General features: G+C 37.8%; 1 protein-coding gene across 1 annotated transcript in view; it reads left to right on the top strand.

The window, feature by feature from the left end:
• Positions 1-168: 168 nt before the first annotated feature.
• fcho1 (FCH and mu domain containing endocytic adaptor 1) overlaps positions 169-14,772 on the top strand; it is a 46,080-nt gene continuing 31,476 nt past the window's right edge. Inside the window, exons 1-2 of the mRNA XM_084390205.1 lie at positions 169-265; positions 13,295-13,348. Coding sequence (XP_084246331.1) covers positions 13,316-13,348 — 33 coding nt within the window. The 5' untranslated portion in view covers positions 169-265; positions 13,295-13,315. The remainder of the gene's footprint in view (positions 266-13,294; positions 13,349-14,772) is intronic.

The following is a 14,772-nucleotide window of genomic DNA, read 5'->3' as shown; positions in this document are numbered from 1 at the left end:
AAGTGGGCGTTGCGTCTTGAAATTGAACCATACTCTATTGGCTAACAAAAGCGGTATCGGTAATGCAGTTGCCATGCCTACACAGCTTTGCTCCGGTGACGCTTGAGTGACAGGAAACGTGAACCAATAGGAACACAAAGAGGCGGGGCTTTTCTAACACTGTCAACTGTTCGTTCAAACCTTGTTACACATTGAACGCGCCACGGTCGGATCAACTACCGGCGATGAAAATGAGCCTCACTGTTTTTACTGAAACCACAACAAGGTAACATACTTTTTACGTCTCTTTTCACAGTAAGTGAAGTTATTGGTTATGCTGCTGAAACGTTTTCCCGGGAATGCAACATAATAGGCGTCCAGCACTAGGCAGTTTATTGTACGTGACACTGACAGTGAGGCTTTCCCCAGCGGAGCATCTCTGTTTCAGTGTGTCAGCATTGTGGAGCAAAAGCGTGATCATTTGCTACAAGGTCAGTTTTAGTTTGGGCTGCAGCGCACAGCATGTGTGTGTGGTGCTGTTCCTCATCAGTTCAGTGCATACACATTTCCTCTGTCTAGAACAAAGACAGACACGGTGCTTTGTGGAAGGAAGTTGCCAGATCAGAATAGTGATGGGCAAAGTAGTGAAGAATTTGTGTCTCTTAAGTGTATTTTAAAAGTTGCATCTGCATTTATGTCACTAATGCTTTTTAAGTATTGGTAAATAATCCACTATAGTGACTAGTATCTTTTTCAATTTAACTAGCAACTATTAATTTAGAGATACTAATACAGTATTAATGCTAGTAGTGACTAGTATCAAGTCACTGGTACTTTTTACATACTATACTTCATTTAATTGCTATTAGTCACCATCATAATAGTGTAATTAACTATTTCAGTTACAAATTCAGTAAAAATTGGTTACACTTTATTTTAAGGTGTCAGTATTACAGTTTAATTATACATTTAAGTACTGAGTAATAATAATTAACTACATGTACTTACTATATGGTTAGGATTAGGATGAGGGTTTGGCTTAGGGTTAATTGCATGTAATTATGCGTAATGTATAGTTATTAATACAGTAACTACATTTAACATGTGTAACACTGTAAAATAAAGTGTTATCCAATTGAATTCTGTGGTTCAAAATCAAATATTCATCTCTGAATATTATGTATTACATTTTTTGCTGGTTTTTGGTAACACTTTATTTTAAGGTGACATAGTTACACGTTATGTACACTATAGTAATGATAGTAAATTATGCATAATTACAAGTAACTAAACCAAACCCTAACCCTAAAGTACATGTTAATTAATATTACTAAGTACTTATTTGAGTAAGTACAATGTAACTACATCACCTTAAAATAAAGTGTAACCTAATTTTTCGCTAACACTTTTTTTACAGTGCCAATGTTGAATATGTATATGTTATATGTAGTTACTAAAGTAATAACTATAAATTATCCATAATTGCAACGAACTAACCCTAAACCATATCAAACCCTAATCCAAACCCTATAGTACATGTAGTTACTTAATATTACTCAGTACTCAAATGTATAATTACAGTGTAGAAATCTTCATGTGCAATTTGTTACAATACAATAATAATAACTATTATTATTAATTATTAATAACTATGTCACTATAATAATAAGTCCTAGTGTGTAATGGATACGTACTAAAATCCAAATAGGCCTACTTTTGGATTACTTTCTAGCAAGTAAAACAAATTACTGGTTAGTTTTAAGTAATACATTTTAGAAAAGCTTCTTCAGATTAGATTTCATCAATATTCTAATAGCAGCTCTATTTGGACTATTGAATTTCATGCCTTGAAAGACAAATCATTTGTTTTGCAAATTGTGTGGATGAATAATGTCCCTGTCATTCTTGATGAAGTGGATAAGGAGAAATATCTCTAGAAGTAGCCAGTCGCCTGTTCAGAAGAGTGGCTGGTTATTTCTAGAAACACTTGCACCACCGTATGTCACATCCTGAGGCATGTGGTTGCAGATTTGCGGAGAATGGCTGAAGGTTAGTTTTTCGTATTCCCACATAGTCAAAAGAGTGTGCAAAGCTGAGTTATTGCGCAACACAGATCCCGGGGCTCATAATACACTGTACTCCACTTTGTGACTTCTCTGTGGGATCTCTTGCAGCGTGTGTTGTAAATGCACGTCATGGTATTGCAACCTCATGATAAGAGTCTTGTGATGCAGATGCAGATTGTCCTTTGCGTGTGTGTCTTGATTCTTGTTCTTGTTTAGTCTATCCTTAAAGGAACCCAGAGAGATTCACAAAAGTCTGCGTATCTACAGTACACAAACATAACGTTCTTAAGACAATTTTAAGATGCACTTGAGAGCACTGAGATGTGGCTAAGATAGGAAAGAATGCTGGAGTGCTTTTAAAAACAAATTAACAAACCATTGAAGCATCTGATTCTTCTTGTGGTGCGTGAAGAATTCCAAGTGGTTCTCGAGTTGAATGTCTAGTAAAAATAAATAAATAAATTGTCTTCTAGATGTTCGTATCCTGAAAAAGTTGAATACTGTCCTAATGCCATGCTAAGATTTCAATGCAAACGTGTAGTTAGTACTAGCATTTCTTAATATTAAGCCTAAAATGTCTATTAATATCACTAATAGTAAGGATTTAGTACGATCTCTGTATAATATCAGTCTTTAAATGCAAGATATTTAAAGTGTACCTAAAGTATACTTGCAATAGTTCCACTTTAGCACAATCAAATATACCTTTATATATCTTTAGTTGGACCTCAGGACAACTTCCGGATAAATAAAGTGCATTAAGTACAAAAGTTGTACCAATTTAGCAGACTTAAAGTATAGCCTATCAGTTTAGTATACCAATTGCAGGATATTTATATTAAGTACATAAATATGTAATGAATTGTATACTTAGCATTTCAAATACATTTTTGTATTTTTATTTTTCACTAGGGTAGCATTCGTGTACCAATGAATGCTAATGATGTCCTTCATAGTTTCTCGTCATTTCCAAAGTTGCAAGCTTTTACCACTTATAGCATTGCACTTATCTCAGAATAAAACAAATAAAGGCAGTTAAGAATTCAAATATCAGTATTTGATTATCAGTACTGGCTGCACTTTAATGATGAGCATGCACTTAAAGGGACAACATGCATTTAGTAGGTGTAGAGACTAAATTAAACTGCCTTATTATCTGGTTTTCTGAGTAGTATGTAATGACATCTGAGTCACACTTTAATATATTTGTGCCAGGACTGAAGGCTGTTGCTGATTACTGTAAGTGCTGCATTTCCTCTGTGTGCCCAGACAGAGATATATACACCACACTGCTCTTCAGTGCTGCATGGCTTGCCAGTGCTATGCACGCAGAATGCATTGTTGTTGGTTTTTTTTTTTTTTGTGGAGTAAGCTTTTCTATCTCTGTTAAAAGTTTCAATACTGAATTTGGATTTTGGAGGCTACTTTAGTGCTCTAACCTGTCTCATTTGAAATAAAAGACTGATTAGAGCTCTGACCTCTGTAAGCATCTGGATAAAAAGGGCTGTACATCTCATCCCTATGCTTTATACTGGAGGTCATTCAAGTTAACAGGAGATATTTTGACGCCACACAATCCTGTTGAATTAAAGTCGGTCTGTCACTTTTAAAGTCAAGGTTGATTCATTATCAGACCTGAAAGAGCTGAGACACATGAAAGCCGGTGCAGTTTGAGATTAGAGGGATCATCTAAGGACACCCCCTGACTCTGAAGACCTGCAGAGAAGGATGGAGAGAGAGAGGGAGGTGGGGGATGCACAGTATGTTCCATTTAAATTTGAATTGGTCCTGTTGATTAGACTTAATTAGAGTGAAGCTGCAGCATTAGCATGGACTCCCTCATTAGCAGAGTGAGAGAACATCACAATTATAGAGAGAAGTTTATTGTAGTATTGTTAATCCTAAAGTTTCAAGGAATCTGATCCAGTCCTCCTGTCTCTTGTTTTATCATCTGCTGTAGTGGTTGTTAGTAGCAGCATTGGAAGATTTGTAGTTTTGTGTCAGTGCTGCTGGCTCACCTAGATCCCTGCCAAGCAGGACAGTGCCTGTGGGCAAAGCTTGGCAGCCCGTGGCAGATGGAGGATTTCTGTCTGTTGGGCTGTCTAGAGGCGCACAGAAGCCTGGAGAAGGGAACGTGGCTCTGAGCCTAGCCGGATTGTGGGTCATTGTTACATGAATTGGATGTGGGATTTTTCAGTAAGCATCCATTTATTTCAACATGTTTTAATTAAATGGTTTATAGTTCACACAAAAATGAACTTTTTTTTTTTTTTTTGTTCACCCTCAACTCATATGATTTCATTCCATGAAACACAAAAGGAGATGTTCGGGAGAATGGCTGAGTTCCTTCCTTAGGAATTCTCAAATTTACTGATGATCTGTGCTGTAGTTCTCAATGTTGTTTGCTGTCAATAATTCACAGTAAATAATAATAATAATAATAATACTACAGTAACTTATGATTGCCATATTTCATCTAAGTATATACTTTTTAAATAACAATCTACTTGAATACAAAAATCTGCTTTATAAACTGAACTGATAACCACCCATGATAATATAGGTGGTACAGTAGAAAGCCACATATACAATAGGTGCCTGTCCTTAAAAAATGACCAATACTCATAGATAGATGGCGGATACACACAGACAAGAACAAAACAACACCATCAGGGTAATACAGATGACATTAAAATAATGCAATAAACAATTACTAAATAACATAAAATGTAACAAAAACACCCTAATGTACATTATCGTTAACAAAAATAAGAAACAAAACTATTTAAATAAAATATAGTCATGTGATCTGTCACACATGGGGATTTGAATGTCATTTTACTGTTTTCTTTTCACCACAAAATATACCTCCAAAAACCCTACATTATTTTACTGTAAAATATGTACTTGCATTGTAGTAAAATATAGGCCTACATATAATGTGATGTTGAACATTTACAATTTTTCACCATATATAAGGTAACTTTTAAGCTTTTACTGTTGTATTTTTACAGGTTTGTTTTTTTTAAAGTGTTTTTTATGGTTTTAACTTTAGTAAAATAAACCTGTTCAAAAGACTTGGAGTAGGTATAAGTTGTATCGTCTTATGTCGAATTTTTGTCCTTTTTGGAGCTTTACTGTATAATGATCATTAAATATATTGGCTAAATAGCCTATAAAATGTTGGCTAAATAAAAAGTTGATGGAAAATAGATTAGTAGGCCACTGGGTCCAGAGATTTAAAATTTGCTTGACTTGAAAGTTCAGAAAAACGGTGACTTATGGTCATATGAAAAGGCAAACAAATTAAAGAGCCATTTTACTGCTTTGAGTATAAAGTTTCAGTTGTTATTTTCAATGTTTTATCTGTGTTTCAGTAAAATTATCTGCTGAATACAGACCTAACGACGACATTCTGTGTAGCATGATAAGAAAAGATAGTTTACAGAAATCTCAGTGCAGTATTTGCGGCATTGAGATGCAACTGTCCTCAAATTCAGGAGACCCTAATCAAATTTGCTATCTAGGTCGTTTATGTGGCGCACACTGACCCCAAAAAACTGAGAAAGCAACAGCAAGTGATGGCAGAGAATAGGACTGTGTTCATAATTTGTAATGCACATCCGTCAGTGTCTTCTAGTGTGCTGTCATTTAAATGTGCTGTTAAACATGGTTTAATGATCTGACTTAATTGATGCATTGTGTGCAATTGTTGATTCTGCATGTGCTTGCATGGCTTACGCTGCTGGGTGATGCACCGGGTGGAGGTGAGCTCTGGACTGCTGTCATAAACTGTGCTCGAGCACTACTGGCAACAACAACAGCATTCAGCACAGCACAAAAGCCAGCAGAGACTGTGGTTTCATTCTGCTGGGCTCTGAACAGAGGAACAAGCTGAACTCTGTTGGTGTGGAAGGATGTATGGCTGTTGTCCACATGGTGCCGTTCATGGTACCATTCGCCTGTAAGATTCAATGAGGTGACATTAAGTGTTGTCTAACTGCTAATTAGTCTTTTAGCAGATCATTTATTATCCAAAGCGACCCAAAGAAAAGGGAAACCTGGGGTTTAAGACTTTGATCTTGTCACCTTGGTGATAGTTTATTGATCATCACTGCTTTAATACTTTGAACCTTTAATCTTTACCAGTCCAAATCTTTAATCATGATGTATTTTCAGCTGGGAATAAACAACTTTATTTACAACATTTAGTTCTGGTCTTTGAATCGGGTTGGTCGAGCGGTGGTCTAACATCTATGGCACTTTTGAATGATTAGTGTTGTGGATTTTTCAGCGATTCTTCCTGCATATTTTATCAATCCGCCAGTAGGTGGCATCAACTGACTGTCTTTATGAGTGAGTCACTCATTCGTTCAGCTGATTTGTTTAAAACACTGATTCATTCGGAACAATAGAAGTGACCGGCTAAATTCAGAATAGCATTCTAGAATACTACTCTTACTTTTTCTGCAGTTAAAGATATGGCAGAAATAAGTTAGTATGTTAGTTATGCTATTCCACATTCATCCGCTGACTTTACGAGTCATTGATTCAAACTATTCATTCAATAACGACAGAATTGACCGGCTGAATTTGCATACTTTTTATGGCAGAAATTAGTAAGTCTTTATGAGTGAGTCATTGAATCATTCACTCAATTAAAACAAAAACACTAGGCTAATACATTGAGGTAGGAATTGTTTTGGCTTTGTTTGCAAATATATTTGAAGGAGGAGCAACAATTGACAAACTGGTATTGTGTCTAAAATGTAAGTTACTGAATTAACTTATTCAATGAACTGTTCTATATAAGCAATATCACACACTCTCAATTGTGCTGCTGTTGTTAATAATAATGCTGATATTCAGAGCAACAACACTCTTGCTCGAATGATATTGCTTAATTATCATGTTTATTTCTATTATATTATTTAATACCTTAGTATATGAATGTGGTAATCATTCAGTAACATGGTCTATATGATATAATAACAAATTATTTTGTGTCAATTAAATTTTACATCTGACATTTTTTAGGGACTTTTTGATAATGAGGAAATAGCAGAAGCAAAGCCCCAGAATGTCCATAAAAAATCCCCCCAAATGTATTTGTAATCACACCAAATCAAGTTCTGGGCATTTTGATGAAGCTCTGATGCAGAGATACAGACAGGCTTGTTATAGGTGGGTGGGGGATTTGGCACTGCACTGCTGAAGCTTGCTGCAAAATCTCTGACAGGAAATGTTCTCAGCTCATTTTCTTTGCCAACGCAGGTGAGGAAGGACGCACAGATACACTCTCTGATTCACACTTATCCACACGATAATACGTATTAGAAGCTGAATTCACCAAACAGCCATAGCTCATGTTCATCCTTCTTGTTCATCAGGGATTTCGATTTAAGTCATATCATTTCTTATAAATGTATTTCAGGCCACTGTCGGTTGGTTAACTCCACTTACTAATGGAGCCCTTGGTCCTGAAGTAATAAGAAAATTTTATTTCAAAGCATGCCCTCTTCCTCATTTTGAGTTTCACTCCCCTCACACACACTTAGTGTCACACTCATAAAATCACTCTCTGACTTTGACAGATGGGGCTTTAGTAGCCGAGCAGGATGTCTACTGTTGATTCTTGGCTCTGGAGCCAGGCTTCACTCCTGGTGTGAGGTCAGCTGAGGGTTGATACGCTGCTTCTGTTTATACACTGCACCTTATGAAGCTTCGGATTGAAAGAGAGAGAATAGAGATCAGCGTCTTCTCCCTTCTGAGCTGCATCTGCATCTGCCAATAATGCTCTAACAATCCTCTCAGCCACAGCAAAGTGAGAAAGAGAGAGAGATTGAAATGATGCTGAGCGTTGTCATTTAAATTCTGCCAGAGAGTAATGAGGATCACTTAGTGGTTGTGTGCTTTACTTTTAAGCTCCTAATTTTTCCTGGCACCCTATCTGTTTTTTCATTCTGAAAAGCGCCTGCTTTTTTGTACTTATTGATTAAATGAATTAATGTGACATGGCATGAGCAAGGATGGAAGATTTGTTGGGGGGGGTGTTGGGGTCCTGACTCCTGTGCTGGCTAAGCAAGTGCAAATGAGATGAATGCGAATGCTAATGGATGGATTGGTATTAGGGGTGTAACGATACCCTCATGTCACGATTCGATACATATCACGATACGAACTCACGATTAGATATTATTGCGGTACTCCAAAATATATGTTTTAAAGGTTAACAAAAAATTAACCGTTGATTAAAATGCTAAATTTGGTATTACATTGGGTGTGTAAATGAATAGAACTTGGACTAGGACTTGGTGCTGGATACCCAATGCACAGGACAATAAAGACACCAGAATAAAAATATTAATGATTCTGAAGCTGAAAATACTGAATTATTTTAGATGAAAATGCTTGCATTCTTTCACTGACTAGATATATTTTAAATAATGTAGGCCACTTTTTACTGGTAACATCAGACATTTGGCATTATCAGGACCCACAAACATTCCCCCATAGCATCATTATACATTATATTCAACATTATATCTAGTAGTTTAATGTAGTACTGACACGAAAACTCTGTAAACTTAAATTTTATCACACAGTAATTTTTCATTTTGGGTGAACCATCTACGATACATATTGTCACTATCCACGATACATATTGTTGTATATTTGTATTGCGATATATTGTGAAACGATATATTGTTACACCCCTAATTGGTATAGACGTCTTCCTGAACGTAATATAGTACGTAATCCTGAAAGATTCACTGAGCACCAGATGGATCCTCCAGAACTCGCTCCACAGTGACCACCGAATCAGCTAGGAGGCTTATAGTCTTCAATGGAAAATTCGGCCGCATATTCACTGTGTTTTGGTGCCAATGCCAAACCCAAAGGGTAGATTTGCCATGATCCCAAATGTCTGGAATGTAGTTATAGCTTGTTATTTTACCAGAACATCTCATTTATTTGTGTATATGCCATTAGTTGATAGTTACAAGCACGTGTTAAATAGATATTTTAATGGTTATAAGATTTTAGTATCGCTTTATTATGTCTACAGAGATGCATGGTTGACATAGACCTAATTACAGGGAATGAGAAGAAGCCAATCTTTAGAAATTCCTTCTAGTCCCAGTTGGATCGTATTCTTTCTCTGCCACATTACGCCCTGATGTCTGTTTGGAGACCTCTGAACTGGCGGCTGAGTCTTATTTTTGGAATGAGCCATGCTGCCAAGCTTGTGTCATCCATACACCCCTAAGGTTTGCCGGGTCGAGATAATTAAAGGGGTGTGAGAGAAGGATAGAGGGAGTAAGGCGTAAGCATGAGTATTTCCCTGTCCATGAGAGGTTGTGCTGTGCACCGGCTGATGGTCGTCAACAGTGCCAAGAGAGGCCCGGCCGGCCAGAGAAAAGCCCTGTGGTCAGCACTCCGTGGGCTGTAGATCCTGCCGGCATCCAGCTCTCAGAAACATAACAGGAATCACACCTCCAACCGGCTCTCTGCTGGGCTCACGCCTAGCACCCACAAACACATCTACTCAAGGACAGTGCTGTAATTTTGGCAGTTGCATCACTGCTAATCTCTATAAAACATGTTTTTAAAGACCATACTCTGTAGACCAAAGATTTACTTTCAAATTAGTATTAGGTCAGCCCGGCTGATCTTTGTCAGTCATTTATCAGCAGAAAAGTTCTGAAAATTTGTGTATAAAATTCATAAACCATACACTATCATTCAAAAGTTTGGGGCTGGTCTTTTATGCTCACCAAAGCTACATTTATTTTATTAAAAATACAGTCAAACCAATAATATTGTGAAATAATATTATATTATTGTAAGGGGTCATGATTGTTTTATTCTTTTAATATGTTCCTTGAGGTTTGCTTAATGTTAAAGCTGCAGTCCGTAGCTTTTTTGGGTTAAAAATTATCCAAAATAAATTTTTGAGCAAGTACATAACCAGCCAGTGTTCAAAACTATCTGCTTGCCGTAGCTCAATTCGAAATGGTAAGCTTGTAATAATGTTTTTAATTCCAGTGGTACTGGTGGATTTCCGCGGGAAATTCGAGCATGTCTTTGCGTCATTACGTCACATCTGTACACATAAAGAAGGGGTCTTGGCTAGTAGGCTATATTGCGTGTGAGGATGTTGGAGGTGGAGATTTATAGCCTTGATATGATTAAACTTATCAATTTGATGGCGGATCCAGAAAGGTTCAAACGACATTCACCAGTGACAACTGGAGATTCACCCGTTGTAAAATGCGAAAGATTTCGGATTTCGGAGAAAAAAGAGACTGCAACCGGGCCCATGCGAAAACAAGGACAAATATCGGAAGGGCATTAAATGTAGTCACGCAATGCTGATGTTGTTAACATTAACAATTTGAGGACAAAGTATAATTTGATATGATTAGCAATCGTTAGATTTAATTGGCGCGATTTACTGCAATGCTTTTTTCCCCTTAGTTGGTCAGAACAAAAGAAGATGTTACTTACTTGTTCAGACGACATTTTCTGGATATATTGGTCATACTTCCAAAAAGTAGAATCTGTGATTGCGAATGACCACACCACCCGCGCGGTGATTGACAGCCGCACATTCTCCTCAAAACATTGGATTCATCCGCGCTGTGCCATGCCGAGGCACAACGCACGTAAAGTTGATTGCAGATCGAACAGAGATGGCGACAAAGAGGAAAAACTGCAGACTGCAGCTTTAATAAAGCTTTTTTGCACAAAAAACAAATATGTATGCAAAAAATATTTTTAACTGAAATGATCAGTTTTTAAAGGTGCTCTAAGCGATGCTGGGTGATGTCACTTCTTGTTGACGTTCGAAGTATTGTCAAACAAAACGGAGGCTAGCTCGACACTCCCTCCTCCTCATCCCATCCCCTCCCCCTCCCCCTCCCCCTCCCCCTCCCTTCTGTGCTTCCTGAAACAGGCTTTTCCGATGCAAATTCGGGACTTCACACGTTCCTTCTCCTTTTCCCTCTTCTTTGCTATTTGTTCATCCGAACGTCGTCTCTTTGCTTGTGTGTCGGCCATATCAAAACTCAAGAGAATATAATTCTAACGTTAGTCGTTGTCATTGTCTAGGACATCACTCCTCTAGCTAACTTCCCTCTTCATGCTTCTCTCTCCTCCACTCCCCACACCCCCCTTCATGTGCACGCGCACTAACCCCCACCCCCAAATCATTCTTGTCGGTTATTGGCTGGTCACTGTTTGTTATGTTTCGTGGTGCAGGTTGGCCCAGTTTGTTTTTGTTGCCGTTTGTGGAGCCTGGGCTGTCTACAGAGACCGCGTTTTTTTACAGTGTGTTCAGGGGACAGGCAGCTAGCGGATAGTGAGGAGATGTTTGCTGTATGTGACAAAAAATGTTTCAGCCTAAAAAACGCGTGACATCGCTTAGAGCACCTTTAAGGGGGCTGATCCTTTGAGGCTTGTCAGTAATGGGCCACTGTTATGATTGGCTTATGTCATTGTATAGGGAAAAGTGTAAACGCCCCCACTATTGCACGCGATTAATTGTTTTAAAAACATCTGTGTAAAACCGTAATTTGCTGACAAAGCGTTATCAAATTGTTTACTTACGGTTTGCGATGTAGCTGCTGTCAAATGCTCCAAAAATAAACATGGATTGCGTCCTCCGATGCGATGTATTCGGGATTTCACCTTGATGTTTGTGACATCATAATGTCAGAAAGTGTGCTAATTAAAGCAGTGTCCAAGTAAGTAGTCCTCATCACACAGAAATAGAGAACTGTTATTCTCATGGCGATGTGGGTTTGAATGTACAGTAGCATGTGTCCTGATCCCATTCCCTTCTCCCTCCATCTACTTTCCCATCTACCTCCACTGTCCTGTCAGGCACTTAAAGGATTTAACCTGACTGCTGTCAGGAAGGATCCTCATTATGAGCCCCAGGTGTTGTGCGGTATAGGCTGCTGGTCAGAAAGCAGGAACGCAAACCTGCCAAAATAGTGACACTGGACTGGAAATGCCCATCACATTTTGAGAGCCAGCAGTCACTGCCAGCCAGGATGTGTTTATGAAAGAGAGTGAGGAATGAAGAGGATAGAGAAAAGGATGGTAATGTGTGTGTGTGTGTGTGTGTGTGTGCAATGAGAGAGGCTGTATTACGGGAAAGCATTCTGTAGTGACTCAGCTCTTTGCACCTGTTGTCTTACCTCAGAGAGATGTTCAACCATCGTATACACAGCTGCAGAAGAGATGCATTCTGAAACAATACTCCGTTCCACTGATCTGACATCTTAACTTTCAAAAGCTTTTTCGTGTTTTGTTTAGCCCCTGACGTTGTGAATGTTACATTTGATTTCACTGAACAGTGAAAAGAATTCAGTGGGATGCTCAGGCTATTAGCTGAGGTGATGGTTTTATATTTCTGAGTTGGCTGACATTTACATTCACAAAGAGAAACTTCCGCAGTCATCTCAGTGTCATCTGCTCCGCTAGAGCACTGAAACATTGAAACGAGTGTGTTTGTGTGTGCACCTCAGCGTGGGTTTGGTCTAATTAAAATTGCCTTGAGTTCTTGCCACTAGCCCCTGCAGGAGCCTGCTTTCATCAGCACTATCTGTCAGTCTGCTCTACTGGTTAACCTTGTTTTTGATTGTGTACCTTGTTTCTTCCACTGACGGTTCTCTGAATTGCATCCATTTAACAGGTTCACTTAGGCACATCTATTATCATCAGTTGATAATGCACAGAGAAAGACGGCCCCATCTTGTTTTAAAGATATTGAATTAGTCATTAGCTGGGTTTCCATTATAGAACATCATAAAACATTTTATAAATACATAATTGTACATTTTTTTCCATTTCTGTTATTTAACGCTCACTTAGTTCATCTTTTAATTACTAATAATTTAATAATACTTTTAAATGTAATCTTTAGCAAATCTCAAAATCCAAAATATCATATTTTCATACTGTACATTATAATGTGGCAATTTAAAATGATTCATTTTAATTTGAGTGTTTGGACAAATAGTATAGAACTTTAAAACAGCTATTTATTAGTTATTGGCTTTACATATGAAAATGATTAGTTATATTTCTCTGAATATTAAACTGAGATAAAAGGAAAACATTTTACTATTTGAAAATTAATTTAATTCACAATTTTGTTTTCCTAAAAATCAGTTTTGAAAAAAAAAAACACCTCTAAATTATATCTGGGGGCATAAACACCTTCTTCTCTCTTTCAGAACTCTCTAGGAACCCTCTAAATGGAGATGGCGTATTTCAAGAACAATTTTTGGGTAAGTCTGTCACATTTCTTATGCATTGTGTTCTTTATGTTCTAGCTTTGTACAGTAAGAGCAATGTTTACTCAGCGTATGTTTTATACAGTTGCCTTGTAAGCAGTTTGGGATTCATATGCTGACTGTTTCTGTCACATCATTGAAAGTATGAAGGAAGGATAGCAAAAGGAAAGAACAAAGAGAGAAAAAAGTTGTAAGAACAAAAGCAGAGGGCCAGGGCTTTGTCAGCTTTCCCATGAGGACAGCCGTGTTCTGCATTTTCCACACACCTGGCAGGGCTATTTCAGGTGCAACCTACTTTAATACCTAGCCTGCCCCTCTCAAAGAACGAGGAAGAAGGGAGGAAAATCAAGCCAGAGCATTCAGGAACTGCTGCTACTGAATGAAGGCCACATCACACCAGTACAGAAGGCTTCTTACCAGATAAAGACCTCCATATGTTAGAGAAGCTTACAACATCTGTGCCGTCAAATTAGTTTTGCTTGAGAAGTAGTAAAGTGGCATTTAAATGTCATGTTAAAATAAACATCATACAGTGATTGGTTCCCTCCTTTTTAAGCTGAACAGCCCTTCTCTCATTTGTAGTCTTGACTGGAGTTTTATTTTTGAGTTCCTCTACTGTGTTCTGTCTGGTTGCAGCCTATGGTCTGCTGACCAGTTTGGGCCAGGTCATGTGATTGTCTGGCTTTGTGTCGCAGGACTGTGGTAGATGCAGAGACCTCCTCTATTGTGTTGTGCTCCTAAACAAAGCTGGTGTAAAACACCCCCCAAAACTCCCAAGCATCCATGCAGAACTATTATTCACTCTCGACCCCCTCCCATCGCTCGTGCAGATGTATGCAGACGCTCTGGCCTGCACTTTTTCCTGTTATTCCGAAAAGCAGTTTTTAAAGTCAACATAAAATCAACTTGGCCTTTCACGAGTTCACACTTACATATTATAAATAGAGTAAAGGTTATGCGTATTTGGCGTGCTGTCAGAGGGGAGGAAGCATAAGTGAGTCTGCTGTGTGTGTATATATACCTCTATCTTGTTAATTGAATTGATTACACATTTTTGGTCTTTTTGTGCATGATTCATCAATGCATGTTGTACCGAAGAACTGTCATTAATTCATCAGATTAATCAGTTAATTCATTTTAAAGTCATTTTTTGTTTTATAAAATGAGTTTCTTTTTTGGTTGATTGAATCGAGGCTGCCTAAATTTCAACCAATGAGTGCCGGCAGTGTTTCAGAAGGAGAGTAGTGACAATGTAATCAATTCCTGATGGGTAAATGTCTCTTTTTTTTTATATATATATATATATACAAATGCTTAGAAAGATTATAGAACACATTACAAATACTGATTAATGTTACCTTTAAAGGGGTCATATAATGGTACATGCACTTTTACAAGTTGATTGTACTGAAATGTGT

This window comes from Rutilus rutilus (assembly GCF_951802725.1).
Source record: "Rutilus rutilus genome assembly, chromosome: 19".
Taxonomy (NCBI): domain Eukaryota; kingdom Metazoa; phylum Chordata; class Actinopteri; order Cypriniformes; family Leuciscidae; genus Rutilus; species Rutilus rutilus.
This window is presented reverse-complemented; position numbering and strand designations above follow the sequence as displayed.